The sequence below is a fragment of the Thyridium curvatum genome, assembly GCF_004353045.1.
Source record: "Thyridium curvatum strain D216 chromosome Unknown NODE_23_length_467585_cov_82.455940, whole genome shotgun sequence".
Taxonomy (NCBI): domain Eukaryota; kingdom Fungi; phylum Ascomycota; class Sordariomycetes; order Thyridiales; family Thyridiaceae; genus Thyridium; species Thyridium curvatum.
In genome coordinates, this window is record NW_022156778.1 from 335,615 (window position 1) to 360,504 (window position 24,890).

Here is a 24,890-nt window from a genome sequence, read left to right on the forward strand (position 1 = left end):
GAGGAGGAGGAGGGAGATAATTCCAATTGTTTGGCGTTTCATGAGACTTTGGGCGACTGGGTTGGCGCGGAACGCTTTATATACCCCTTGAGCGTAGATTCTACGTGGTTAGATGTGAAAAGACCCAAGTGGTAGATGTAATGAGACCCCAAGAGAACGCTGAAGTGCACAGTCAATATCAAAGTGGTTGCTCCGTTCTGGTGTTGACGGAGCTCGAGTGCCTGAACTAGGCAATTCGAGCTTGAGGACCCGTTGTGTGGGGAGCTCAGGGGGGTGCGCTAAATGAATAATTACAGAATGCTCACAGGTGATCGACAGCTGACGGGAGCTTTCACCCGCCCCTCCACCAACGTCCAAGACTCGTATTAAAGCATCAATTAAGGTCCGCAAGCTCGAAGCCGACCACCCCCGCCCAAGCAGCTGAATCAGGTTGTCTCCTTTCCGCTCCCTACGTTCGCTCGACCAGATACACCTTGGTCGACCTTCCAACCAGCATATCCCGGGCGCACCATGGTCGGATTCGCGATCCTGCCTGCTGCTCGCAAGGCACTTCGCCCCTAGTCCCGCAGCCAATTTTGGCAATATACACTTTATAAACATACATTGAGCTTCCCATCAGGCCTCCCGAGGCACCATGTCGAAGTTCAAAAGAGCTGCGCCTGCGGGCGGCAGCATACTCGGGGTGCTTCAGGCGACGGAGATTATAGATTCGAAACCTGTACTACCTGCCGGTATGTTGTGTTGTCTCGATCAAAGGCACTCTTCTTCTCCGAGACCCTTCCAGTTGACATACCGGCGACCTAGAAATCCTCGCGCGCATATTGGATCTCCTCCCGGTCCCAGATCTCATCAGCGCTGCTCGAACATCCCGACGAATGCGCGAGATGGTGTACGACGATACGAGGTGGGTCTCCAGGCTGCAGAGCATGGACTGCTGGAACGAGACGGAAGCCAGGAAGCGGTTCGAGGACGCGATGAAAAGGAGGAGAGAGGCAGCGGAACGGACCCAGCCGCCGGGGCCGGCAATAGGGGGCCCCGTGGCACAACAACCAGGGCAACGGCAACCCAGCACGACTCTTTTCGACGCGGCACTTGAGGAGCAGAGGCAGACGACGAGACGGGTGTCGGACGCCAGGGACGGCTTCGAGACTATGACTCTTGGGGCCGGGACTCAGATGCCGTCTAAAGACCCGATGCAAGATCCCGATGCCCTACTAGACGTCTTCAAGAATGCGAGGAGCGTGCGCGGGCGTGCGAGAGAAGAGTATGGCAAGATATACGGAGCCCTGGCCCCCTTTTATCTGGACCTGGTTCGAGCCAAGAGCCACGCAGACCCGATCGTGTTCAAGGCTTTCCGAGACCCCGAAAGACAAGCACAGATGCTGTCCCACCTCAAGCGGTTTTCCAGGAGCGACTGGTCGCAGGGCTGGGGCGATAGGGAGCACAAGCTCATAACGATGACGAGCATCTTCGAAAGCGCAGTGCTCCGGGAATTCGAACAGGGCTATGAATTCTGGGATGTGGATGGCAGGATGAAGAGATACGCGCATGTTCTGGACCTGCTTAGCGATGTTAACGCCGGTGCTGAGCTCTTCATACACAAGCACCCAATCTTCTCCGACAAAGAGGTCGTCGGGAACTCCATGGACTGCATCAACCACGCCTCAGCTGACAACATCACCCTCGAGCCGTCCAGGCAGTTTTTCGAAGTTCTCTTGAAGAAAGTCAACGAGCAGAGCGACATCATCCAGAGGATATTTCCGAGACCCGGCCAAGTATTTTGGAACTTTGTCGACAAAGTTCGAGAGGATCTGATCATGGACTACGTCACGCCACTGCTAGACGAGTGCCATGAGAGAAGCCTTGCTTCCTACCTAAAAGCTGTCTCGGGCATATTCGAGCAGTGTATGCTCTTTCTCAGGTCGCTGCAGCCACCCAAAGCACAGGGCGAGGTTATAAGCCCACAGTTCAGGGAAGAAAAGGCCAGGCAGATCGGGTTGAAACTTTTCGAGCCTCATCTTGACCTATACCTGCAAGAGGAGCTCGACTTCTTCACCAAGCATGCAGAAGTGGAGGTGGGCAATTGGGAGAAAAAGCTGTCGGAACAAGACGCCAGTGTCGAGTCATTCTACATGGCCAATTTCAACAGGCAAGCGGACAAGTCAGACTTTTTGAGCTCGTTCAAAAAGGTTGTCATGATGCCTGTGACCGTTCTGCCCAGTCTACCCGGTCAGTTTCTCACATCACCCTTCGGTTCGAGCAAGCCTGCGTCGACTGCGACATCAAACGGCGGGAATACGTTGCAGCCATCCAGGCCGGAAACGCCCAGTGCCGGCGCAAGTATCGATAGAAAGGGCAGCCCGCTCCCAGACGAAGCCCCTACCGACGAACTGGCTGCCAAGGCAGCACTGATGGCGTCGCGGCTGGAAGGGATCAAATCGCTCTTCAGTATAGAGGTTGCGCTGAATCTTGTGCACGCTGCCAAGTCAAGTCTAGGCCGCGCTGCCGTATTTATATGCCTCGGTGGCCAGGCTGGCGAAGAGGCGCGTGAGCAGTGTGCGACCATTTTCGTTGTGCTTCTTCGCATTCTTGGTATGCGACACATGAAGAACGGCTTTGACAAGGCAGTCGATCACCTCTCACACTACAACCCCCGCGATGTGAGCGACCATAACCAGGCCAGCGGCGTTGTGCCTCTCGTCATGTTCATCGAGCTCGTCAACGTCGGTGACCTGATCAGCCAAATGATCGACGTCTTTTACGAGCAGCAGCTCGCGGGCCCCAAGATCGCAGACCGGAACGACTTTCTTGACCCAGCCGGCCTGGCCAAGAAGAAGTTTGAGCAGATGCTCGACGAGAGCGTGGCGGCCGGGCTCAACAAGGGCATCGACGTGCTCATGGACGAGGTGGAATACATCTGCGCGACCACGCAGCTGCCGACCGACTACAACCCGGCGCCGGCGAGCAGCGGCGCGGGGGCGGACGGCAAGGCCCACCAGCAGATGCCGCCTGCGGACGCGGACATCGGGCCGACCGAGACGGCCAGGCGCGTCGTGGAGCTGGTGCGCGGGCACACGAGCATGCTGGTGGGCAGCACCGAGAAATCGATGCTCGACGTCTTCAACGGCGAGGTGGGCCTGCGGCTCTTCACGGCCGTGTGCAAGCACCTGAAGCGGCAGCGCGTCAGCACCGAGGGCGCCATCAAGGTCATCGCCGACATGACGCTCTACTTTGAGTACGTGCGCACGCTGCGCAACCAGGACCTGCTGGCCTACTTCCGGGCGCTGCGCGAGCTGAGCCAGATCTACCTCATCGACGGGCGCCACGCCAAGGAGATGGCCGTCATCATCGCCGACGGGGACCGGTTCGGCGGCATCTTCCGCGCCGAGGAGGTGTACGAGTACGCCGAGAGGCGGGCCGACTGGTACCAGGTCAAGAGGAGCGTCGAGAAGGCCATGTACGGGCTCGAGTGTGCTGTGATGTGAAAATGGAGTGCAGCATGGAGGGTTTTATGGGTGCGGATGCAATTAGAGTGCAAGGACGGTGATTTGGGTATGACTTCTTCATAGGTGGTACTCTTGGACAAAAAAAAATCATCGCCATCACACAGTGACGAATGCTACGAGCTACGAACCTCAAGTACATATAAAAAAAAACGAGTCATAGTATTTCAAACTATTCGTTTCGCGAGCCTATAACTTTGTGGCGGACGCCCGCTTGCCTCTTTTTGACAAGCCGTCTCTTTCTCAGACCCTTAAATGCCATTTGATCATACGCCCAAACTCCGCCAGCGTGTTGTCTTTAAAAAAAAAATAAAAAGAATCCGTAGAAAGTCCCCGATGATATGCCTGGCTGTAGAAAGCACATACGCCCGTCCAAATGCTCATTTCTTGGCTCCAAAGTCCAGCTTCCTCGCGACCTTGGCGCCGCGGTCCTCGTCGACGATTCCCGGCGGCCTCTTTAGGTCCGCGCCGAGCTTCTCTTGCCCACCGCCCTTCTTAGGGAGGTCCTCCTTGCGCGTGGGCTTGGGGTCGGCGCGCCACCAGTTGTGCAGCAGCATATCGCGGGCCGTGATCCTCTTGTTGGGGTCGAGGACCAGCGTCTTCATGAGGAGGTCGACGCCGTCGCTGCCGACGGTGCCAAACATGCCCATGAAGGAGTCGCGGCCCTGCAGCGGGGTGACCTCGGAGGGCAGGGTGAACTGGGGCAGCTTGCTGACGCCGGGCCAGTTCTCCTCGGTCGGGGTGCCGATGGCGCGGCAGATGAGGCTGATCTGCTCGACCTCGGTGTTGCCGGGGAGGTAGGGGTTGCGGATGATGAGCTCGGCAAAGACGGTGCCGACGGACCATATGTCGACGGCGCCCGAGTAGTGCTCGGCGCCGAAGAGGAGCTCGGGGGGCCGGTACCAGCGGGTGATGACGTTGCTGGTCATGACGCGGTAGGGGTCGGAGAAGGAACGGGCGAGACCGAAATCGGCCAGCTTGACCTCGCCGTCGGCGGCGATGAGCAGGTTGTTGGGCTTGATATCGCGGTGGAGGACAAAGTTCTCGTGGCAGAACCAGACGGCGCGGGACAGCATGCCCATCCAGGCCTTGATGTCGGCGGCGCCGTAGCGGACGCCGTCGACGTCGCGGATGAGCATCTCGAGGTCGCCGAGGGGCAGGTACTCGAGGACGAGGTTGAGGTTCTGGCTCTTGGAGCTGAAGACGGACAGCAGCGAGATGATGTTGGGGTGGCTGAGCTCCTGCAGGTGCTTGAGCTCGCGGACGGCGTCGGGCGCCATGCCGTCCTCGTACTCCTTCTGGACCTTGATCTTCTTGATGGCGACGAGGACCGAGGGGTCGCGGCGCTCGTGGCCGAGGTAGACGTTGGCGTAGGTTCCCTCACCGAGCTTCTTGCCCTTGACGTACTTCTTCTTCTCGTCCTCGTTCATCTGCTCGGCGAGGTCGCGGACGCGGTGGTGGCTGTGGGCATGGGCATGGGCGTGGGCGTGCGGCACCACTATAGACGAGCTGCCTGCTGCTGCTGCTGCCGCCGCCGCCATGCTGGGGCGCGCCGGCACGGGTGTGCCATTTGCGGAGGGCGTGGCCGAAGCTTTCTTGAGGGGCGACGAGGCTTGTCGCGGCGGCGGGTGGAGGGCGTCAGTGGGAGGGACGACGAGCGGGGAGACGGCCATGGTGTGTTTGCCGGGGGGAGCGCAGCCGCTCTAGGCGGCGACAATGGGTGATTGAGCAGCTAGGCCAGGTCAGGGGGGAATTGAGATTGAGGTTCCGGGTCTGGACTACGACTTTTACATTCAGTCGAAGGATTGATGTTGTTTGAATACTTAGAGATGGAGAAGCCTGGATCAACTGTGAGTGGGTCATTGAGCTCCAGCCTTTGGGTACCTGAGTAGAGGTGTTAATTTGAGTCTACTATAGTGGTCTGTGCGCTGTATTGCAGCGAGAGGTCCCTCACATTCCCGCCCATCATCACCTGCAGGTGCTCTTTCCAAGGCTCACGAACCCAGCTGAGTTTTATGTAATTCAGGACTCAAGAGATCTCTTTGTGAATGGCGAACTTTTGGGGTGAATTGAGCAGGGCCAGGCTCAGTACGGTGCAGTACGAGTACGAGTATATGTGCATACGTATTCCGAAGTGGCGTAGTCTATTCGTCGTCACACGCTCCAGTTCTTTACAAGTGCGTACACAAAAACTGAGCAACAGGAGCAGCTGAAGACGCATCGTGTCGATCTGATCTGGTGACGGGCTAATTGGACTTGCAATCGGGGCCGAACAACGCCCCGCTGGCAGGCCTGGAGAGACCCGCGGGCACCGCCGTCATCAACGGATTACAGAGGCCCCTGCTGGCTGTGCCAGGTTGCCGGATTTAAGCTCAAGGAGCTGCTGGCCTAGACCTGGCATGGTTCCTGACGTCACCTTATGCCAAGTCGTCCTGCAGGTACTTTAGTCTCCCCAAAACAACACCACCACTGCCATCATCATGAAAGATGGGATTATCGGGAGACTTTTCCTTGTCGACTACCTGCGAGACCTAGCTGAGCCTCTTCGATCCCTGAGACCTTGAGTGCTTCGGCGGCTGTAATATCTTGTACTTTTGGGTGCATACACATAGATATACCTCGAGATCTCTTTTCGTTTACATCACTCGCTCACACTTAGTATTCTACTTATTAAATCCAGTCCAAGGAGCACCCGATAGACTTTACTCGCTCGAAACCACTCGTTCGCAAAGGCCTAGAAAGGCTTCATCCGAGGTCGCGACCACCATAGATCACACACCTACCAATCCAATCGGGTAGATTTATTCACAATGATTAGGATATCATACTGGGTGAGCACCAATCCATAGAGAATTGGTTCACAGTTTTACTGGCACTAATACGCCCAACCGAAAAGGTCCTGCCCATCATATCCGGCGTCTTCTGGCTGGCCACGCTGCTCGCCCTCCTGATCTACTGGAACGTCGACACGGGCCGCAAGATCTACAGCTCCATGCAGGACGGCCAGCGCATCGCCTACATCAGCGACGTCGGCGCCGCCGAGCTCAAGCCGCTCTTCATCGCCGGCTGCTGCCTCACCACCGTCTTCCTGGACCTGTCCTTCCTCGCCGACCGCGTCCTGCGCCACCGCGGCCGCCTCGTCCCCAACACCACCCTCAGCGAGAAGGTCCTGTCGGGCCTGACCATCGTCTTCGCCATCATCGGCACCGCCGGCCTCATCCTGCTGTCCATCTTTGACACGGCCCGCCACCCGCGCCTGCACGACATCTTCCTGCTGCTCTTCATCGCCGGCTACCTCCTGTCTGCCATCTTCATCTGCTGGGAGTACCAGCGACTCGGTGCCAGTGAGTCGGAGCCCTCCCCTTTTCTTCTCGACCCTCTCTCAACACAAACACTAACATGCTTCCCCCCCAACACAGCCCACCGCGAGCACCGCGTCCTCCGCGTCTCCTTCTGGATCAAGCTCCTCTTCGTCCTCGTCGAGCTCGTCCTCGCCATCGCCTTCGCCGCCTGCACCTTCACCAAGCACCGCGACGCCGGCGCCGTCATCGAGTGGGCCATCGCCTTCATCTTCTCCTTCTACGTCTTCTCCTTCTGCGCCGACCTCTACCCGGCCATCTACACCAAGCAGCGCGGCGCCCGCTTCCCCAAGCGCAAGTCGCGGAACCTGCGCCAGATGGAGGAGGCCACGCGCACCGACGGCCGCCACGACAGCGACCGCCAGCTCAACGGCGGTGGCGCTGCAGCCATGAACGGATACAGCACTCGCCCGACTAATTTCTAGAGACATGATAGAAAGGCCCTGTCGGGGACCATGCCAGATGATTTGAGTGCTCTAATGATGTACAAAGGATATATACATGAGGTATGCAGGATTTGCTGGGAGAGGTTGTTACTCTCTTCGTTTTAAAAAACGGGAAAGTTTGACTGCATCGGTTTGGCGCATACAGGCGGCGTTATTGGGAGCTCTCCGAAGAGAGAGAACGTTGGGTTATACACAGGTGGAGGACTCGTTGTCGAACTCTGTGGCGATGTAAATAAAGAATGCCACACGGATCAATTGAGAAGACCAAGAGTATTTTCTATGTCTGGTATTGCATGTTGAATCAAAAAAAGAGCAGCATATGCCGTCCCGTGGTATCTAGCCCGTGTATGTCCCCCCTGATTCCAGATACCAAGCCAGATCCAAGCGCAACTCAACGCCAAAGAGATCATGCGGAAATGAATAAATCATAACAAGATAGCAATGCGCAATACAAAGATCTAGTAGTCATACAGATAGCAAAACAATATGCCCGTTCGTTCTCTAAGCCACCCTACGCAAACTTGTCAGCGTCTTTTCGGGGCCGTCCCTACAGGTCCTCCAGGAACCTCGAGTCACGGCTCGGGCTGTCACCCCGCGCCTTGGCCGGATCCCGGAGCCGGCTCGGAGGCTCGAAGTTGTCGCCCTTGGCGCTGCCAAACGACCTCGCATCAGCGAAATGGTCGTCGTCGTCGCCGACGCTGTGGCTGCTGAGGCTGCTGACAGGACTGATGGGAGCCAGCTCCTTGGTCGTGGCATCCAACTCGCTGGGCGTCTCAATGTCGGCCGGTGCAGGAGCAGCAGCCACGGCGCTGCTCTCGCCCGCTTCTTCCGCTGCGCTGGCCCCCAGTGCGGACTTGGGTCGAGCCCTGCCGGCGAGAGCAACCTCGCGCATGCTGGAGCCGCTCTGATTGTGGTCCAGACTTGTCATGCTTCCCGTGCCATCCCGGTGCAACAGAGCGATGCCGCCGATGAAGCCCTTCTTGTTCTCCGTGTGCGACTCGGAGTGAGAAGAGGACTTGGCGCGAGGGCGATGATGGAAGCGAGACTTGAGCCAGTGCTTGACCTTTGATCCAGGCGAGGAGGGTTCATCCGAGGTGGGCGAGGTTGGTGAGAATGGGGACGTGGGAGTAGTGGGCTTCGCTTCCACGTCGTGGTCGCCCTCGTGCTGGACCGTTTGGTCCAGAAGGACTGGCACCACGGGCTTCTTGCCCTTAGTTGACTCTTCAGTCCCGTCGGGACGAACCGCAGACTCTTCCTGATCCGTCTTGTGCGCCTCCGTAACGTCCTTGCCCTTGCGTTTCTCGTCCTTCCCTTGTCGTTTCTGCTCGGCTCTAGCTGCCTTGGCCTCTTCTTTCCTGGCTCTCTCCTCCTTCCTTGCCTCTTCCTTTCGTGCCTTCTCTTTTTCTTTCTCCTCCTCTGCTCATGTGTTAGTTCTCTTTGACCACTGGCACTAACAGCTTTCGACCGGGTAGACTTACGCTTCAGCTTCTGGTGAATCTCTTTGATCTCCCTGTCTCGTGCCTTCTGCGAGTCAATCTCGCGCTGTTTAGCCTCTTGTTCCATCTTGAGTGCAATCTGCCTTTCTCTCTCCTTTTCGGCCTTATCGTTAATTTCGTCGAGACGGGGCTGGACCATCTTGGCCGCGATCGCGTCCACTTCGGCCTGTGACATGAATTTCCCACCGCCAACATCAATCTTGCCATAGTTATCGTCCTTGCGTGCATCGCTCCTGGCAACTGCTGCGGCATGGGCCTTCAGCTCCCAGTCGCTGAGAAGAGACGGGGCAACTTTGCCGGTCTCGGCATACACCTTTTCGTCCATGCCCTGCAGACGTGCCGTGACATTCCTCTGGGCAGCGGCTAATAGTGCATCTCTATCTTTCTGTCGCTTTTGCTCGTCGACTTCAGAGAGCTTGGTGGAGAACAACGACATCTGCTGCCGGATCTCCCTCGACCGCTTCCTGTCCTCGGTGACGTCACCATCGCTGGATGACCGTCTTCGGAGCTTGTTGCGGATCGAGAAACGGGCCTGCGGGGTGGATTGGTTCCCGTAGTACTCCTGGAGGTCTCGGTTCTGCTGGTGCTCCTCGTGAAGCTTGGCCAGGCGATCCTGTGCCATCTTGTACGCCGCGTCTTGGAGTGTCAAGAACTGCATTGGCTGACTTTCGCTGGTGGAACTCGAGCGGCTGCGGCGTCCTGCAGCACCAGCAGCGCTGGCGGCGCTTTCCGCTTGCTTGGCCTGGTCAATAACCTTCTGTTGATGAGTGTACATCCGCTTGGCCATCGCGACGGCCGAGGCGTGCAGCACATCGGCACGGTGCTGCTCGTCGACTTCGGGTTTGACTGGCGGCCGCGAGGTGAACATTTGGCGGTTCATGGTGGTGAAAGGCACAGCACCGGCCTGCTCAGGCACTGATTGAATAGATGTGGAGGGCCTGTGGGCGACAGTCGCGGCACTCAGGGCGTTGGCGGCGGCATTTGACTCGTCGGGATAGCTCGGCTTCATAGGCGATGACTGGGACCGCGGGCGAGCCATAGCACCTTTGGCGGCACGGAGGGACTTTTGCCGGTCCAGAGAGGTCAGACCGGTCGAGACCTGGGATGGTTGGGTTTTGAATGCTTGGTTGGCTGCGGAATTGCCCCAGCTAGTCGGATAGGATGGCTGGCGTTCACTATTGGATTTGACCACAGAACCAGCAGCAAGGACAGCGGCTCTGGAGCCGGCACTGGAACGACTGGGCTCCCATGAAGGAGCGGTCTTATAATCCTTGGCGAGCATGGCGGCGGCCGAAGCAGAGGCAGAAGTCGTGTCGGGCTTCCACAGCTCGGGCGACTTTTTGTTTGCCCAGCCTAGCGATGCGGCAGCGCTGGCAGCAGCATCGTCCTGCTTTAGCCCTATAGAAGGAAAAGAGGGCAGGTCGCGGGGGTCTGCATATTTGAGACGGCCGGTGTTGTTTGCTGAGATGCGAGGTGAGCCACTGAGTCTTGTACGCGAAAGAGGGCACGGCGATGGATGGTCGTCACTTACCATGGGTGGGTGAGGATTGGTGGGGAGCAGTCTGAGTAAGCGTGGACGACTGCATCTTTGATTTGGTCTCGCGAGCTGCAGACTCTCTCGTATTGGGTTTAACGAGCGGATGATCCGGGCTTGGAGGTCAGATATCAGAGGTCTGAACAGCTGTGGACTGAAGATGTTTTGCAATTGACAAAAACTGCAGAGCGCGGTGCCGATCACGAGTCAAGCTCCTCCGCGATGTAATGCGCAGATCGCATGGGCGAAAGACGCAGGTGGATGAAGTTTCTTGGGAAATCGGGGTTTGGGGTTGGTTGGCGATGGTTGACTGGGCCTGGGTACCTAGAATGATATTGGACTTGCTCTAGGCGACTGATATAACAGGAAGAAGACTCTTAGGTTGAGAAGCTGTTAGAGCTGAGTTAGGGTAAAGTGAAGAAGAATCCCAAGAGCATCACCAGATAGTGCGCATTGGATTGATTGGGGTGTTTGATCAGAGTGCAACCGGCAAGCTGGGAAGGGAGGAGAGGAGAGGAGAGGAGAGAAATCGACAGTGACGATGACGATGATAATGATGATGATGCGGTGCCTCCCGGAAGCGCGGGCAAGCGTGCATGCAGCATTAATCAATAAGGCAGATCCCCAGGGTAGGTAAGATAGGTAGGTATCGTGGGCGAGAGACAGAGGGAGCAGCCAACGGCCAGCCAGTTACGTCATGGGACCTCAGCATACCGTTGGCGGGGGCCGGGGGCGCATTGGGAGCTAGCTTGAGCATTCAGATGCTGGAGTGAGTGGACAGCCAATTCAGTAGCCAGCTGAAAACACGCACCCGGAGCGGCCTGACCTGCTGATTCGTGCCAGTCCAACCCGGTCCTAGTGCCTGGGCACGCTGGTCCGGCCGCTCCATCAGTCCTGTATTAGTGTGATGACGATATACAATTGACTTTGGTCTAGCACTGGATAACCCACATTACGAGTTGCCCAGATGCAAACTCATGTCATGTTCTGCCACCAGGTGCCAGGCAACATCAGCCCATCCGGGAGGACCGAGTGTGCATTGCGACAGCTGTGATGTGTCCCCAAACTTAAAAATACCCCTTTATGGATCTCCCCAAAATAAGAGACAAAATTTGGGGTAATTCCTGGAGAAAGAGAGTACCTACCTAGGCAATATGATCTTTGTTATTGCTGGCTGTCAAACGGCATCTCAGTGAAGACTCCACTGTTTACCAGAGGCTTGGTGCAGTGATCGCCAACTCACCTGCCTGCCCGCATTCAAGCTCTGGTCTCCCATAGATGAGCCACCCTTGGGCAGCTTCATTATGGGAGACCAAAATGCACCCTTCAAATCCTTGAGAGCACTATTCACAAATAGCACAAAGAAGAAGAAGAGAATACAGAGAGCGAAAAAGGGAAGCAAAAAGAAAAACGTACAACACCAGGCATTCGCTGGTCGTCACCGACCCAACTACTACTCCGGCGATTGGCAGCTTATCTATGGGAGAGCGGACGGGATCCCGAGTTCTCTACCATCTATGGTCGTACGTGGCAGGAGTATTGTCATTGATGCTTATAACCCACAAGCTACCTGGCAGTCGTGCGTTTTCGCTGTATGGCGAGCCGTCATCTTGAAGCACAAACGGCATGGGGGGCGATTCTACCTCTACTGCCACGACCACTCTTGTCAGCCCAAACCGCCTCCAATATGGCTTCAGCTCCCTGTGACCCCAACAGTCTATTTGACAACATCCTAAATTTTCGAGACGTGGGCAAGACAGTCAATGACTTTGTGGGGAAAAGGTGGTGGCACGACCCCTGATCTTGACTCGATGTTTCGGTGCCTGACTTGAGATACAGACTAGTCCGAGAGGGCCTGCTTCTCCGCTCTGCCCGTCCAGATGATGCCACACTCGACGACAGGGCTAGGCTGGTAGAAGAGTACGCGATTAGGACTGTCATGGACCTGCGCACCAAGTACGCCGAGGCCCTCCGCTCTGTCAATGGCTAGAGGAGAGGACCTGGAGTTGACCAGAGGCGTACAGGACCGAACACCTCAACCAGGCCAGGAAACGGGATACTGACCTGAAGCTGCCTGCTCTTGCCAAGAGCAATGCTGCTCTAGCTGAACCCGTGCAGATCCCCGGGCTGAACTACATCGAGATCAAGATCACTGGCCGCAACTTTGAACGCTTCTTGCTGAGCCAGCTCTCGTGGATATCCTACTTGTAAGATCTGGGGGTCCTGTATGCTGTCTTACTGTTGCGCGAATCACTAATTATATATCAATAGCAAACTCATCTTCCTTTTCATATTGGGCTACAGAATGCAAGCCATCTCTATCCTTGGGCGTGAAGTAATGCAGCCACAGGGCCTGACTGGTCTAGCCTTGGCTACGGTGGATCAATCCGGGCCTGAGATCGCCGAGGTAGGACTCTTTCTGTGCAGTATCTAGCAGCCTGTCGTCGCTCACCTCGCTAACTAGGCTCTGAACTCTATCATTGACCCTTCGGGCCTGCCTTTGCTAGTGCACTGCACTCAGGGAAAGGACCGCACGGGCATCATTGTCGCCCTGGTTTTGATGGTTCTCGGCGTCTCGGTCGAGGCCATCGACTACGACTACCGGCTTTCTGACGAGGCGCTGGCGCCAGAGAGGGAGGCGAGGCTGCGGGAGATCCGCGAAATCGGCCTGACGGACGACTTTGGCAGCACCGCGGAAGGTCTGATCGAGGACACGGCCCAGCACCTGGAAACAGAATACGGCGGTGTAGACGCCTACCTGGACGGTATTGGGTTTGACCGGCAGCGACGGGATCGGCTCCGAGAGTCGCTGCTCTACTGATGCAAGTTATGCTGTGCAGGAGAGCGACTCTGCGTTATGGAGCAAGGACAACAATGAACTGTTTCCTTTTCCGTTGGGTGGGAAGCAAACAGGAACAGAATGGAAGGCTGCATCCTCAGCGTTGGTCTAGCCTTTGTATCTCCAAGTATTAGGAGATCCAACCCCAAAATTATCATATGCGGGGATGGCTTGCGAAATCCCACCAACCTTGTTGGTTAATTGAAGTTGCTTGGGCGATAAGCCTCACTTTTCAGCCTTGTTACTGCTAGGCACCACACACACCAGGCAGTCCCAGCAGCAACCCCTGGAAAGAAAGGCTGGGAATGGCTGGGGTTGTTGTCAGCCAGTATGCCTTGGATACCGCCTTTTATCACTCTGTGACTGCTTCTAAGCAACCCGTGTCTTGAGGATTGCCCTTCCCTTCTCCATCCGGCGAGGACAATCAGATCAGACCCGTTACCTCCAGCTACACGGCTTTCAACTTCATGAAGCGTCTAGAAACAAAAAAAAAAGTAAGCGACAAACAATGTCAAAGAGTGTCCCCAGCCGTGCACGGGGCAAGCACTAAGCCAGGTCCACCGAAGCGCAACCAATCAGGGCCTGCAATCGTTGCTGTGGTGGCAAGCAGCGGCGAATCACAGCGCTTAGCAAGAGGCAGGGTCGATAGAATCCCGTAGAACCTTGGAATTTCCACAGGGTACGAGTGCAGGCAGGGGTGCGCCCAGCCAACTAAAGATTTCTTTTTTAGCGGTTGCAACAAAAGCTCCCCCGTCCTTTCCTCTCTCACTCTCCTGCTCGAGCTCCTTCTCTTCTCCATTCACCTCCTCCAAGAAAGAAAAATAGCTTCCCTTTTTTCCTTTTCTGATCAAGGAATCCATCTCTCAAGGTCTTCGTAGGATATTCCATCTACGACCTTTTCCCTCCATCTGCATCCGCACAATTCTGGTAAGTCTAGGGCTCCTCACCGTTCTCCAACAATTCTGCTCGCCTACCCCACCAAGCCGCATCGCCGCCTCCAGGACTGGTGCCTACTCTCAGCCTCGTTGTTGGACAGAGATTCCATCTGCTTCCACTGTTTCCACCACCTCCTCAGCTCCACCTCACCTACCTTTGCGTACCTTCGCATACCTTCTCGCATCGAGGACATTTAATGCCTTCTCGCTTCCTCTCGTCGTGAATCAATTTCCTTCCTCGGATTGATCATATCTACTGCACTTCTTGCTTCCCTCCCCCCCAAGCAGCTAAGCTGTCTTTTGTTCCTTTCACATCCTCCCGCCCATCAGCTCACGCTCTTCTCACTCTTCTCCCACCCTCCTCTCACGATACCCGGGACCACCTGAGCTAATCCAGCCTCTTCCACTCTCACCAGATCAGAGGAACATCGAGCAACACCTTTCAAAATGTCTGGCGAGACTTTCGAGTTCCAGGCTGAGATCTCTCAGCTTCTCTCCCTGATCATCAACACCGTCTACTCCAACAAGGAGATCTTCCTGCGAGAGCTGGTCTCCAACGCCTCCGATGCCCTCGACAAGATCCGCTATGAGGCTCTGTCAGACTCCAGCAAGCTGGACTCCGGCAAGGACCTGCGCATCGACATCATCCCCAACAAGGAGGCCAAGACCCTGACCATCCAGGATACCGGTATTGGTTTCACCAAGGCTGTAAGTTGAAGAAACCTGCCAACCCCCCAACCCTTGCTTTGATGCTGACTCGATTTCAAACAGGACCTCGTCAACAACCTGGGTACCATTGCCCGCTCCGGCACCAAGCAGTTCATGGAGGCTCTCACCGCCGGTGCTGATATCTCCATGATTGGTCAGTTCGGTGTTGGTTTCTACTCTGCCTACCTGGTTGCCGACCAGGTCACCGTCATCTCCAAGCACAACGATGACGAGCAGTACATCTGGCAATCCAGCGCCGGTGGTACTTTCACCATCTCTCCCGACACCGACGGCGAGCCCCTCGGCCGTGGTACCAAGATCATCCTGCACCTGAAGGATGAGCAGACCGACTACCTGAACGAGAGCAGGATCAAGGAGGTCATCAAGAAGCACTCCGAGTTCATCTCGTACCCCATCTACCTCCATGTTCAGAAGGAGGTTGAGAAGGAGGTCCCCGATGAGGAGGCCGAGGAGACCAAGGAGGAGGAGGGCGACGACAAGAAGCCCAAGATCGAGGAGGTCGATGACGACGAGGAGGAGAAGAAGCCCAAGACCAAGAAGATCAAGGAGACCAAGATCGAGGAGGAGGAGCTCAACAAGCAGAAGCCCATCTGGACTCGCAACCCCCAGGATATCACCCAGGAGGAGTATGCTTCCTTCTACAAGTCGCTCTCCAACGACTGGGAGGACCACCTTGCCGTCAAGCACTTCTCCGTTGAGGGTCAGCTCGAGTTCCGTGCCATCCTCTTCGTGCCCAAGCGCGCTCCCTTCGACCTGTTTGAGACCAAGAAGACCAAGAACAACATCAAGCTCTACGTCCGCCGTGTCTTCATCACCGACGATGCCACCGACCTCATTCCCGAGTGGCTTGGCTTCGTCAAGGGTGTTGTCGACTCCGAGGACCTGCCCCTCAACCTGTCTCGTGAGACCCTGCAGCAGAACAAGATCATGAAGGTCATCAAGAAGAACATTGTCAAGAAGGCCCTCGAGCTCTTCAACGAGATCGCCGAGGACAAGGAGCAGTTCGACAAGTTCTACAGCGCCTTCTCCAAGAACCTCAAGCTCGGTATCCACGAGGACTCCCAGAACCGCCAGACCCTGGCCAAGCTGCTCCGCTTCAGCTCCACCAAGTCTGGCGATGAGCAGACCTCGCTGTCCGACTACGTCGCTCGCATGCCCGAGCACCAGAAGAACATGTACTACATCACTGGCGAGTCCATCAAGGCCGTCACCAAGTCTCCCTTCCTCGACTCTCTGAAGGAGAAGGGTTTCGAGGTCCTCTTCCTGGTTGACCCCATTGATGAGTACGCCATGACGCAGCTCAAGGAGTTCGAGGGCAAGAAGCTCGTCGACATCACCAAGGACTTCGAGCTCGAGGAGACCGACGAGGAGAAGAAGGCCCGCGAGGAGGAGGAGAAGGAGTATGAGGGTCTCGCCAAGGCCCTCAAGAACATCCTCGGCGACAAGGTTGAGAAGGTCGTTGTCTCTCACAAGCTCGTCGGTGCTCCTTGCGCCATCCGCACTGGCCAGTTCGGTTGGTCCGCCAACATGGAGCGTATCATGAAGGCCCAGGCCCTCCGTGACACCTCCATGTCCAGCTACATGTCCTCCAAGAAGACCTTTGAGATCTCGCCCAAGAGCTCCATTGTCAAGGAGCTCAAGAAGAAGGTCGAGGCTGACGGCGAGAACGACAAGACTGTCAAGTCGATCGTCCAGCTGCTCTTCGAGACCTCTCTCCTGGTCTCTGGCTTCACCATTGAGGAGCCCGCCAGCTTCTCCGAGCGCATCCACAAGCTCGTCTCCCTCGGCCTGAACATCGACGAGGAGCCCGAGGCTTCCGAGGATGCCCCGGCCGCCGATGCCTCGGCGCCTGCTGCCGAGACCGGCGACAGCGCCATGGAGGAGGTTGACTAAATGTCTTGATGATTGCGAATAGAAAAAGTCATTTTCTTTTGCGGAGTTTGGAATGGTTTGCTCGGTTATCCGCCATGATTCCCCAACAACAATAACACGGAATTTTCCTACCCGATTCATAATGCCCACGGTTTCTCTTGCCTCTGTATGTATTTGTTCTTACGTTCAGGACGGGAATCATGGCCGCAAATGCAGGTAGAAATGAATTCATGCCTTCTTAGATCAAGAACCTTTATGTCCCATGTGCTTGTACCGTGCTACCGATGTGGAAAATGTGTGACTATGCGTCTCGTGTCTGTTCCTGACAGACCATATAGCAACCCTGTGATGTTTGTTCATCATTTTTCGAAGTGATTAATGGGCCATTTCCGTCCTAACGCTTGCATATGTTTAATTAAGTTGTCTCATTATATTGAAGTATTACTGCCCAGGAGCCCAGCCGTCTCGTAACCTCTCGGCGAAGAACTGCATGATGGGCAGCATCTCTTCCCGGTTGCTCGGCATGCTGTCCTGCGGCTTACTCCACTTGGTGACGGTGACCTTGGCGAACTCTGCCTTGATTTCGTCCACGGCATCCTCATCCACGGCTTCGCTCCGGCTTCCGTGACAGAGCAGGACGGGCGTCTCGGACTTGGACCTGGTGCTCACCGTGGGCACCATGCTCTGGGGCAGCGGGCCGCCGATGGAGACTACACCCCGAAAGGCCGTGCCCAGAGTTCCCGACGATGACGATGACGATGATGATGGCTCTTCGCCGGCAGTGATATCCTGCACCCGGGGCGGCATCCTGACCTGCGACGCCAGGCCGAGGGCCAGAGAGCCGCCCTGGCCGTAGCCGAAGAGCAGGATGTCGGCGGCGGACCAGGAGCACTGGCCGACGAGCAGGTCGGCGACGAGGCGGTGCAGGACGAGGTCGGCGGCCTTGGCGAAGCCCGGGTCTGGGTCGAGGTCGCCGGTGCGCGGGGAGATGTGGAGGTCGTCGCCCCAGTGGAAGTGCTGGGAGGAGGAGGAGGCGGTGGTGAAGAGGCCCGGGGGTAAGGGGCTGGTGCCGCGGACGGTCAGGGCGAGGACGCCCGGCAGGTTCATGCCGCGGGCGAAGGAGGCGAAGGAGGAGTCCGAGTCGCCGAGGCCGTGGAAGAGGATGAGGACGGCGGTGATGGTGTCTTGGTTGGGCGGGTAGTGCGGGGTGACGACGAGGGAGGGGGAGAGGGCGGCGAGCTCGCCGGGCTGGGGGATGCGGTAGGCCTTGTAGGCCTGTGAGGGGGCCATTGCGGGTGGAGGTGGATGGCGAGAGGAGGGACGGAGGTGCGTGTAAGTGTGTGTGAGAGAGAGATGAGGTTGAAAGTTGATGCACGGTGTCTGATGTTGTACCACGAAATTCCCAGACTAAGCTGCTCGTTGTAATGGAGATCTGGCAGCCTCTCCCGTCGCTCTTGTGGGTAGAATCAGGCTGAGACTGGGGCAATGCCGGCAGAATGGTGCTGAAGATGGCAATGGAATGTGAAGCCTGTCAATGGGGATGGTGTCAGTCAGTGGCAGTTCAAAGACGGACGTAAAACAAGTACATTTGCAGTTTTACCTAACGGGCATTTCCCTCTTTTGGTCATGTAAGACAGATATGATAGGTCAGTACGCAAACCCTTGTCCTACCCATCAGCTTGGGTTTGTTGACTTGGATCTCGGGGGATTCCTCAAAGGTAAGTCTACATGATGTACTTATGTAGCCAGTTGATCCTTGCTACAGAATAGAGATGCTTGAGTTGTCTTGATCGTTGTTCTCTCTGTGCGTATAACAGAACAGCCCCACCTAGCCAGCTCCTTCTTGGCTTGCGAGATCCTTCCCGACGATGAATCCCCATAGCTCCATAGAGCATTTTCTTTTAAATCTGGGGATGCAAAGAAACGCTGCTTCGTTATGGGATATATCGAGGCAAGCACACAACTGTTCTGAGTCTTGGTCTTGGGAGGGATTGAGGACGATTGGCCTGCTGTGCCACCCAAAGGCCAAATAAAACGTGCAACTTCCTGTCTGGATTTAGTTTCCCTCGGTTTGGCACCCCTGGCAAGCCTGGCCTCGTCTCGTCCAACATGCCACTAACTCCATCCGTCCCGCCCTTGATGAAACCTCCAATTGCTCATGTTCCAGTTCCTTGAAGGACTGCGAGTGAACAAACGGCCCGGCTACCTACCTCCTCTGACGGTCAGGCGGAAGCTCTTTCGTTCATACCGGAGTACTCCATCTTGCCCTGCACCCATAGCTACGACACAATGTCTCTTTCTCTCTTTCTGTGAGTCTCCTGCCCCTAGGCATCCTGCGCTGGCAGAAGGTACATCCAACAGACACACGGCGCTAATGAGCCGACTTGGCCAGCGATCCGTACTACTGGATGCTGGTTGGTGCTGTCACCCAGTTCAAGTCGCTTCCGGAACCCACCCAAGACTTTACCGGGAAGAAGATCATCATCACTGGTGGGAACGGGGGCCTGGGCCGCGAAGCAGCCCGCACGTTTGTCAAGCTGGGCGCTGCTACCGTAGTGATAGCATGTCGCGACCTAGACAGCGCCGAAGAGGCCAAGACCGACATTGAGACCACGACAGGCCGGAAGGGTGTTGTCAAGGTGTGGCAGCTCGACCTGAAGTCGTTCGACAGCGTCAAGGAGCTGTGTCGCCGGGCCGAGCGCGAGCTGGACAGGCTCGACTGCCTCGTGGAGAACGCGGCCGTCTTGTCGTTCAGCCGCGAGATGGCCGAGGGCCACGAGAGCAGCGTCACGGTCAACGTCATCTCGCCCATGCTGATGGTGTTTATGCTCCTTCCCTTGATGAGAAGGACGGCAGTCCAATTCAACGTCGTGCCGCATGTTACTACAATGAGCTCGGATGCTCATCTTGGTGTAAGTCGCGCTGAGGAACTGCGCACGAGGGAGGGAGAGAGAGAGAGAGAGAGACATGATGAGACTGATTGACTGGTTCCTATCAAAACAGGCAAAGTTCCCCGAGAGGTCACAGCCAAACATCTTCGAGGCACTGAAGAGCGAGGGCAGCTATCAGCTCGACAAGTACAGCACGACCAAGCTCGTGAACCTCTTCGTCAACAGACAGCTGGCGGAGCAGCTGGGCCCAGACAGCAGCGTCATTGTCAACATGGTGAGCCCGGGCCTGTGCAAGACTCGACTGTTCCGGGAGATGATGTTTCCCTTCAACTACGTCTTCCGCATGGTCGAGCTCGCCGTGGCGCGAACTGCCGAAGCGGGCTCACGCACGCTAGTCCACGCCGCCTCGGCAGGCCGAGAGTCGCACGGGAGGTACCTCGAGGCCTGTGGCATCCGGGGCGAGGAGCAATTTCTCGGGGGCGAGGAGGGCCGGAAGACGCAGAAGAAGCTCTACGGCGAGCTCCGGGACATTCTAGAGGGTATCCAGCCCGGAGCCACAAAGATCTAGGACTTGTTTGGACGACAAGTGCCTGCGGAATGGCTCACACCACGATGTCTGTCTACTTACTTATGTAGAGGTCGGGCAGTGCCCGATCACCAAAATACCGGAATTCGATGCTCCCCGGAGGGGGTCTCTCAGGGCTCACTTTTAGCGCATGCGTTAGTGTACGACCTGCCCAAAGAGCCAAGGACGATTCACTAGGCAGATAAGAAAGCGGGGTGGGTTGCAAGTGAAGTGATCATGTAATATGGGAATAATTTTATACCATGATTCCATCTCACCACTTACCTATCTTGATGGGCCCCGAGTTGGTATAAATTGACTCACAGCAGCAACTCTGCTCCTTCCATCCTCATAACCTCCCTGGCCTGTTCTCGCTCTCGTCACCTCAGAGCCAGAAGCCAGCAGACAAGAGGCGAGCAGCAGACTTGAGCACTGCAAAGGAGATATACGCACAAGAGAGAGACCACTTCACGACGCCGGCTATTTTGTGATATCATACCTAGCCCCTCCAAGTGTGCATCGTTGGATCATGGCACCGCCCACCATCAAGGTCAATGACCTGACCTACTCCTTCCCGGACCGCAGCACCGGCGTGTCCAACATCAGCCTGGACCTGCCGCCTCGGTCGCGGACGCTGCTCATCGGCGCCAACGGCGCGGGCAAGACGACGCTGCTGCGCCTGCTGGCGGGCAAGCGCCTGGCGCCGCACGGGGCCATCCAGATCGCCGACGTCGACCCCTTCAAGGACGGCCTCGAGGGCGTCACGTACCTGGGCCTGGAGTGGGTGCTCAACCCCATCGTGCGCACCGACATCGGCGTGGGCGAGCTGCTGCGCTCCGTCGGCGGCGACGCCTACCCGGACCGCCGCGACGAGCTGGTGGCCGTGCTCGACATCGACCTGGCCTGGCGCATGCACGCCGTGTCGGACGGCGAGCGCCGCCGCGTGCAGCTGGCCATGGGCCTCGTGCGGCCCTGGACGGTGCTGCTGCTCGACGAGATCACCGTCGACCTCGACGTCTGGAGCCGCTCGCAGTTCCTGTCCTGGCTGCGCCGCGAGACCGAGTCGCGCGACGCCACCGTCGTCTACGCCACCCACATCCTCGACAACCTCGCCGGCTGGCCCACCCACCTCGTGCACATGCACGTCGGCACCGTCCGCGAGTGGGGGCCCGCCCGCGAGTTCCTCGAGTCGGTGCCGGCGACGTCGGGCAACAGTCAGCTCGGCGACCTGGTGCTCGGCTGGCTGCGCACCGACCTGCAGGACCGGGGCCCGCGGAGCCAGAACCGGCGCGGGCCCGAGGGCAAGACCTACGGCTTTGGCGGCATCACGGGCGTGGGCGGCTACGGCGACGAGTCCAAGGCCAAGCCCAGATAGAATAGGGAGCGCAAAGCCTAGCTGCGGGACAGCTGCAGGGCCGAGCGGAGGGAGGGGAAGGCAAGACTGGTAAGGGGAAGAAGCAGGGCCAGTTCTTGCGGCATGACGAACTTGACGATCGTTTTCAACATGTATGGGCCCGGGATGTCACACACAAGACACATCTACCGCATTTCAACGGCGCATCTTTCAACATTTGACGGGCGTTTTCTGGGAAAAGGAGGTAGTGTTTCAACATAAGCACTGGGCTTTAGAGTTGGCTCGTTTGGAACTGTGCATTTTCTACAACAACAATAACGGAGCATACCCCTCATCGGGCTTTGGAAAGAGGAGAAGCATGGACAAGGACCTTTTGCGGGATTGTGGTGTCTACTTTGTAAAATTTCCATATGTTTGTAAAGTACACTCGCGGAAGAGCAGCATATCAACATGCTGCCACAGTCTCGCATTGCAAGCATTGCAAGACAGGCCATTCATTCAATGGGCTATAACCTGGTTAGTCGACTAGTAATTAAGGCCACAGAGTCTGCCTTATTCGGAGCTTTGACTTCTTTTATTTAGGTAGGTACTCAGCATGAAGCAGAACCAAAAGTTGTCCAAGGTTGAGCCAAGTCGGGGTGTTGAGATTGGATGAAAGGAATCTGTTGGAACTGATTCTAAGACAAACAACCAACCCCTGTTTAGCAGTCGTTAGTGGGGACTTCTTCCCCAAACCGAGGGGCCGAGTAGTCGCACCACAGTGGACTTTTGCGGCGCAATTTAGCGCTTCCCCAGGCCAGGGGCGGCAATTTCACATGCTCGACACGAACACGCTTCCTTCCCTCATATTTGGGTCAAGATTATCTCCTCGTCGCCTCAGCAGATGCTTCACGATATTTGCTGCTGCCTTTCTGGCAACCTACCCGAACATGCAGGCTCATCTCTAGTTCATTTTGCAAACTGCATAGTGTAGCTGCTGGCATCGGCTGTCATTACACAGGAGCAATCTCAAGGACACTTCAGAGAACGCGCCTCTCACACTCGTTCCGACTGTACGTACATTCTCGAGCAAATGTCAAAGCGCCACACAGCTAGGAGGCAACGGTGCTACCGACTGCTTGCTTTCTTCTCATCACTACTCCTGACCCGTCTCTCATACTCAGCCTGCTGGCCGACTTGCCTTACAGTGTGCAGTGATATAGAAGGTTGTACACTGTGCACGAGCAGCTGGTGTCGTTGAACACGACTGACACCCGTTGAGAGGCGAAACTGCTCAACCACCTTGGTTGGCTCTTCGAGCCTCCCTTTGTCCTACGCTTCTAGGTTCGCAACCATGGACTCAACAAATGTGGCAGCGCCTCTGGCGACCAGCGTCATGCAGACTCGGCCGGGCATGCGCACCCTTGACAAGATCGAGCAGGGCATCCCTCCAGTCCTGCGGCCGCTGCTCCGCGCCTACCTCCTCGGCTATGCCTCTGCCGTGGCCCCGAGGCTCTTGACGCTCATGCTGCAGCACCTGACGCGGCGGAGGAGAGGGTCGACCGGTGCTCGCACCCGGCAGAAGTCGCCCTTTCCCGCGTCGTTCAAGCGCATCAGTCGCATGGGTCTGGAGTTGCAACGTTTCCCAACCTTTTGTGCTGCCCTTGTCGGAGGTAGTACGCTGTTGCAGGTAAGACATCTCGAAGGACACCCCGACTCTACCCAAAAGAAGTAATGGATGGGTATTGATGCGAGTCTCAAAGGTACCCCTGAGGCGTCTATTCGAGCGCTACCTGACCACTCTCTCGTCATCCGCTCGGTTACGGTGAGTCAATATGATTCGGTTACCATCCTGAAAAATCAAGCTTATAAACCACCTGTGCGACAGACTCTCGAGATGGTGCTCGGCTTTCATTGCCGCCTGGCTGAGCTTGATGCTGCTACAGTCCAAGGAGACCCCGAGCTTTACCGACACCGTCGTGGCCAAGTCGGACGTGCCGCCCGGTGTCAGATATAAGAAGATCAGATATGCCGGGCGCACGCTCGATCTGACCTTGTTCGCATCCACCCGAGCAGTCGATGTCATAGTAGGCGAGCTCTGGTCCCAGCGCAAAGCTCGCCGGTTGGCTGCCGGCAAATGGACCAAGGTAAAGAAGAGCCTTCCTCCCATGCCCAGCAGTATTTTGTACTAACAACAACCCACCCAGACCGAGGTTCTCATCTCGAAACTCGCCGATCCAGCCATGTTCGCGACCTCGTGCGCCCTCATCATGTGGACCTGGATCTACCTCCCCGCCCGCCTCCCCCGGGCGTACAACAAATGGATCGGCTCCGCCGCCGCCGTCGACATCCGCCTCATCCAGGCGCTCCAGCGGTGCCGGACCGGCGAGCTCCGCTACGGCGAGGACACGGGCCAGGCGCCGCTCCTCGAGGGCATGTGCGCCGACTACTACTGGCCCCTCGAATGGGGCGACCCGGCCCGCTCCGTGCCCTTCCCCTGCGAGATGGTGCACATGGGCTGCGGCCCGTCGTGCGAGTACCACGCCCTCGACCGCTTCTACCGCTCCTTCCGCTGGTCCATGGCCACCTACCTGCCGCTGAACCTGCTGCTCGTGCTCCGCCGCCCGAACCGCCGCGCCCTGCTGCGCGCCCTGCTCTCGGCCTCGCGCTCCTCGGCCTTCCTCGGCGCCTTCATCACCCTCTTCTACTACGGCGTGTGCCTCGCCCGCACGCGCCTGGGCCCCCGCCTCCTCGGCGCCGACCACGCCGCCCGCCAGCGCATCGACGGCGGCATCTGCGTCGGCACGGGCTGCGCCCTGTGCGGGTGGAGCATCCTCATCGAGAACGCCGGCCGGCGCAAGGACATGGCCCTCTTTGTGGCCCCGCGCGCCCTGGCCACGCTGCTGCCGCGCCGCTACGCCTGGTCCAAGCAGTGGCGCGAGACGCTTGTCTTTGCGGCGAGCACGGCCGTCGTGTTCACCTGCGCGCTCGAGAACAGGAGGCGCGTGCGAGGCGTGCTCGGAGGGATCCTCGGCGGCGTGTTGAGTGCCTAGTCTGTCTGTCTGTCTGTCTCACTGTCTGTCTGTCTGTCTGTCTGTCTCTGGGCTGGCCTCGAGATGGGAGGCCGGTCCGGATGTATATGATAGGGAATGTGTAGATTAGTACAACTGGCGGGGTGGTTGTCGTGATGACCATTGTACTGCTATATATTGTATTACCACGAGGGGGTTAACCAACTACGCATAGAGAAATTATTTAAAAAACAGCACACTCACAGGCATTGCAGTTGGAAGAATTCGTGAGAACGATTCGTGAATTGATAGTCTTCTAGTCATTCTCTGCGGGAGCAGCTCTCGTCCTAGTACGATACTTGGTATCAAGAGACTCT

General features: G+C 57.0%; 10 protein-coding genes across 10 annotated transcripts; 7 read left to right on the forward strand and 3 right to left on the reverse strand.

Moving 5' to 3' along the window:
- Positions 1-634: 634 nt before the first annotated feature.
- Positions 635-3,485, forward strand: E0L32_004745 (uncharacterized protein; the record flags this gene model as incomplete). The annotated part of the gene is made up of 2 exons (XM_031139189.1): positions 635-731; positions 805-3,485. The coding sequence occupies 2 exons, from the start codon at positions 635-637 to the stop codon at positions 3,483-3,485; spliced, it is 2,778 nt and encodes a 925-aa protein (XP_030996898.1).
- A 398-nt stretch (positions 3,486-3,883) lies between these two features.
- E0L32_004746 (uncharacterized protein) lies at positions 3,884-5,176 on the reverse strand (the record flags this gene model as incomplete). The annotated part of the gene is made up of 1 exon (XM_031139190.1): positions 3,884-5,176. One exon carries the CDS (start codon positions 5,174-5,176, stop codon positions 3,884-3,886), a length of 1,293 nt encoding a protein of 430 aa, XP_030996899.1.
- Positions 5,177-6,313: 1,137 nt separating this feature from the next.
- Positions 6,314-7,287, forward strand: E0L32_004747 (uncharacterized protein; the record flags this gene model as incomplete). Its single annotated transcript, XM_031139192.1, has 2 exons — positions 6,314-6,334; positions 6,400-7,287. 2 exons carry the CDS (start codon positions 6,314-6,316, stop codon positions 7,285-7,287), a joined length of 909 nt encoding a protein of 302 aa, XP_030996900.1.
- Positions 7,288-7,855: 568 nt separating this feature from the next.
- On the reverse strand, positions 7,856-10,390 carry E0L32_004748 (uncharacterized protein; the record flags this gene model as incomplete). The annotated part of the gene is made up of 3 exons (XM_031139193.1): positions 7,856-8,724; positions 8,787-10,265; positions 10,336-10,390. 3 exons carry the CDS (start codon positions 10,388-10,390, stop codon positions 7,856-7,858), a joined length of 2,403 nt encoding a protein of 800 aa, XP_030996901.1.
- Positions 10,391-11,642: 1,252 nt separating this feature from the next.
- On the forward strand, positions 11,643-13,159 carry E0L32_004749 (uncharacterized protein; the record flags this gene model as incomplete). The annotated part of the gene is made up of 6 exons (XM_031139194.1): positions 11,643-11,861; positions 11,905-11,917; positions 12,183-12,294; positions 12,363-12,545; positions 12,610-12,745; positions 12,803-13,159. 6 exons carry the CDS (start codon positions 11,643-11,645, stop codon positions 13,157-13,159), a joined length of 1,020 nt encoding a protein of 339 aa, XP_030996902.1.
- A 1,400-nt stretch (positions 13,160-14,559) lies between these two features.
- On the forward strand, positions 14,560-16,734 carry E0L32_004750 (uncharacterized protein; the record flags this gene model as incomplete). The annotated part of the gene is made up of 2 exons (XM_031139195.1): positions 14,560-14,820; positions 14,884-16,734. 2 exons carry the CDS (start codon positions 14,560-14,562, stop codon positions 16,732-16,734), a joined length of 2,112 nt encoding a protein of 703 aa, XP_030996903.1.
- A 420-nt stretch (positions 16,735-17,154) lies between these two features.
- On the reverse strand, positions 17,155-18,003 carry E0L32_004751 (uncharacterized protein; the record flags this gene model as incomplete). The annotated part of the gene is made up of 1 exon (XM_031139196.1): positions 17,155-18,003. The coding sequence occupies one exon, from the start codon at positions 18,001-18,003 to the stop codon at positions 17,155-17,157; it is 849 nt and encodes a 282-aa protein (XP_030996904.1).
- A 999-nt stretch (positions 18,004-19,002) lies between these two features.
- On the forward strand, positions 19,003-20,172 carry E0L32_004752 (uncharacterized protein; the record flags this gene model as incomplete). Its single annotated transcript, XM_031139197.1, has 3 exons — positions 19,003-19,022; positions 19,106-19,625; positions 19,717-20,172. The coding sequence occupies 3 exons, from the start codon at positions 19,003-19,005 to the stop codon at positions 20,170-20,172; spliced, it is 996 nt and encodes a 331-aa protein (XP_030996905.1).
- Positions 20,173-20,698: 526 nt separating this feature from the next.
- On the forward strand, positions 20,699-21,544 carry E0L32_004753 (uncharacterized protein; the record flags this gene model as incomplete). Its single annotated transcript, XM_031139198.1, has 1 exon — positions 20,699-21,544. The coding sequence occupies one exon, from the start codon at positions 20,699-20,701 to the stop codon at positions 21,542-21,544; it is 846 nt and encodes a 281-aa protein (XP_030996906.1).
- Positions 21,545-22,856: 1,312 nt separating this feature from the next.
- Positions 22,857-24,555, forward strand: E0L32_004754 (uncharacterized protein; the record flags this gene model as incomplete). The annotated part of the gene is made up of 3 exons (XM_031139199.1): positions 22,857-23,192; positions 23,449-23,649; positions 23,710-24,555. The coding sequence occupies 3 exons, from the start codon at positions 22,857-22,859 to the stop codon at positions 24,553-24,555; spliced, it is 1,383 nt and encodes a 460-aa protein (XP_030996907.1).
- Between the last annotated feature and the right edge of the window lie 335 nt (positions 24,556-24,890).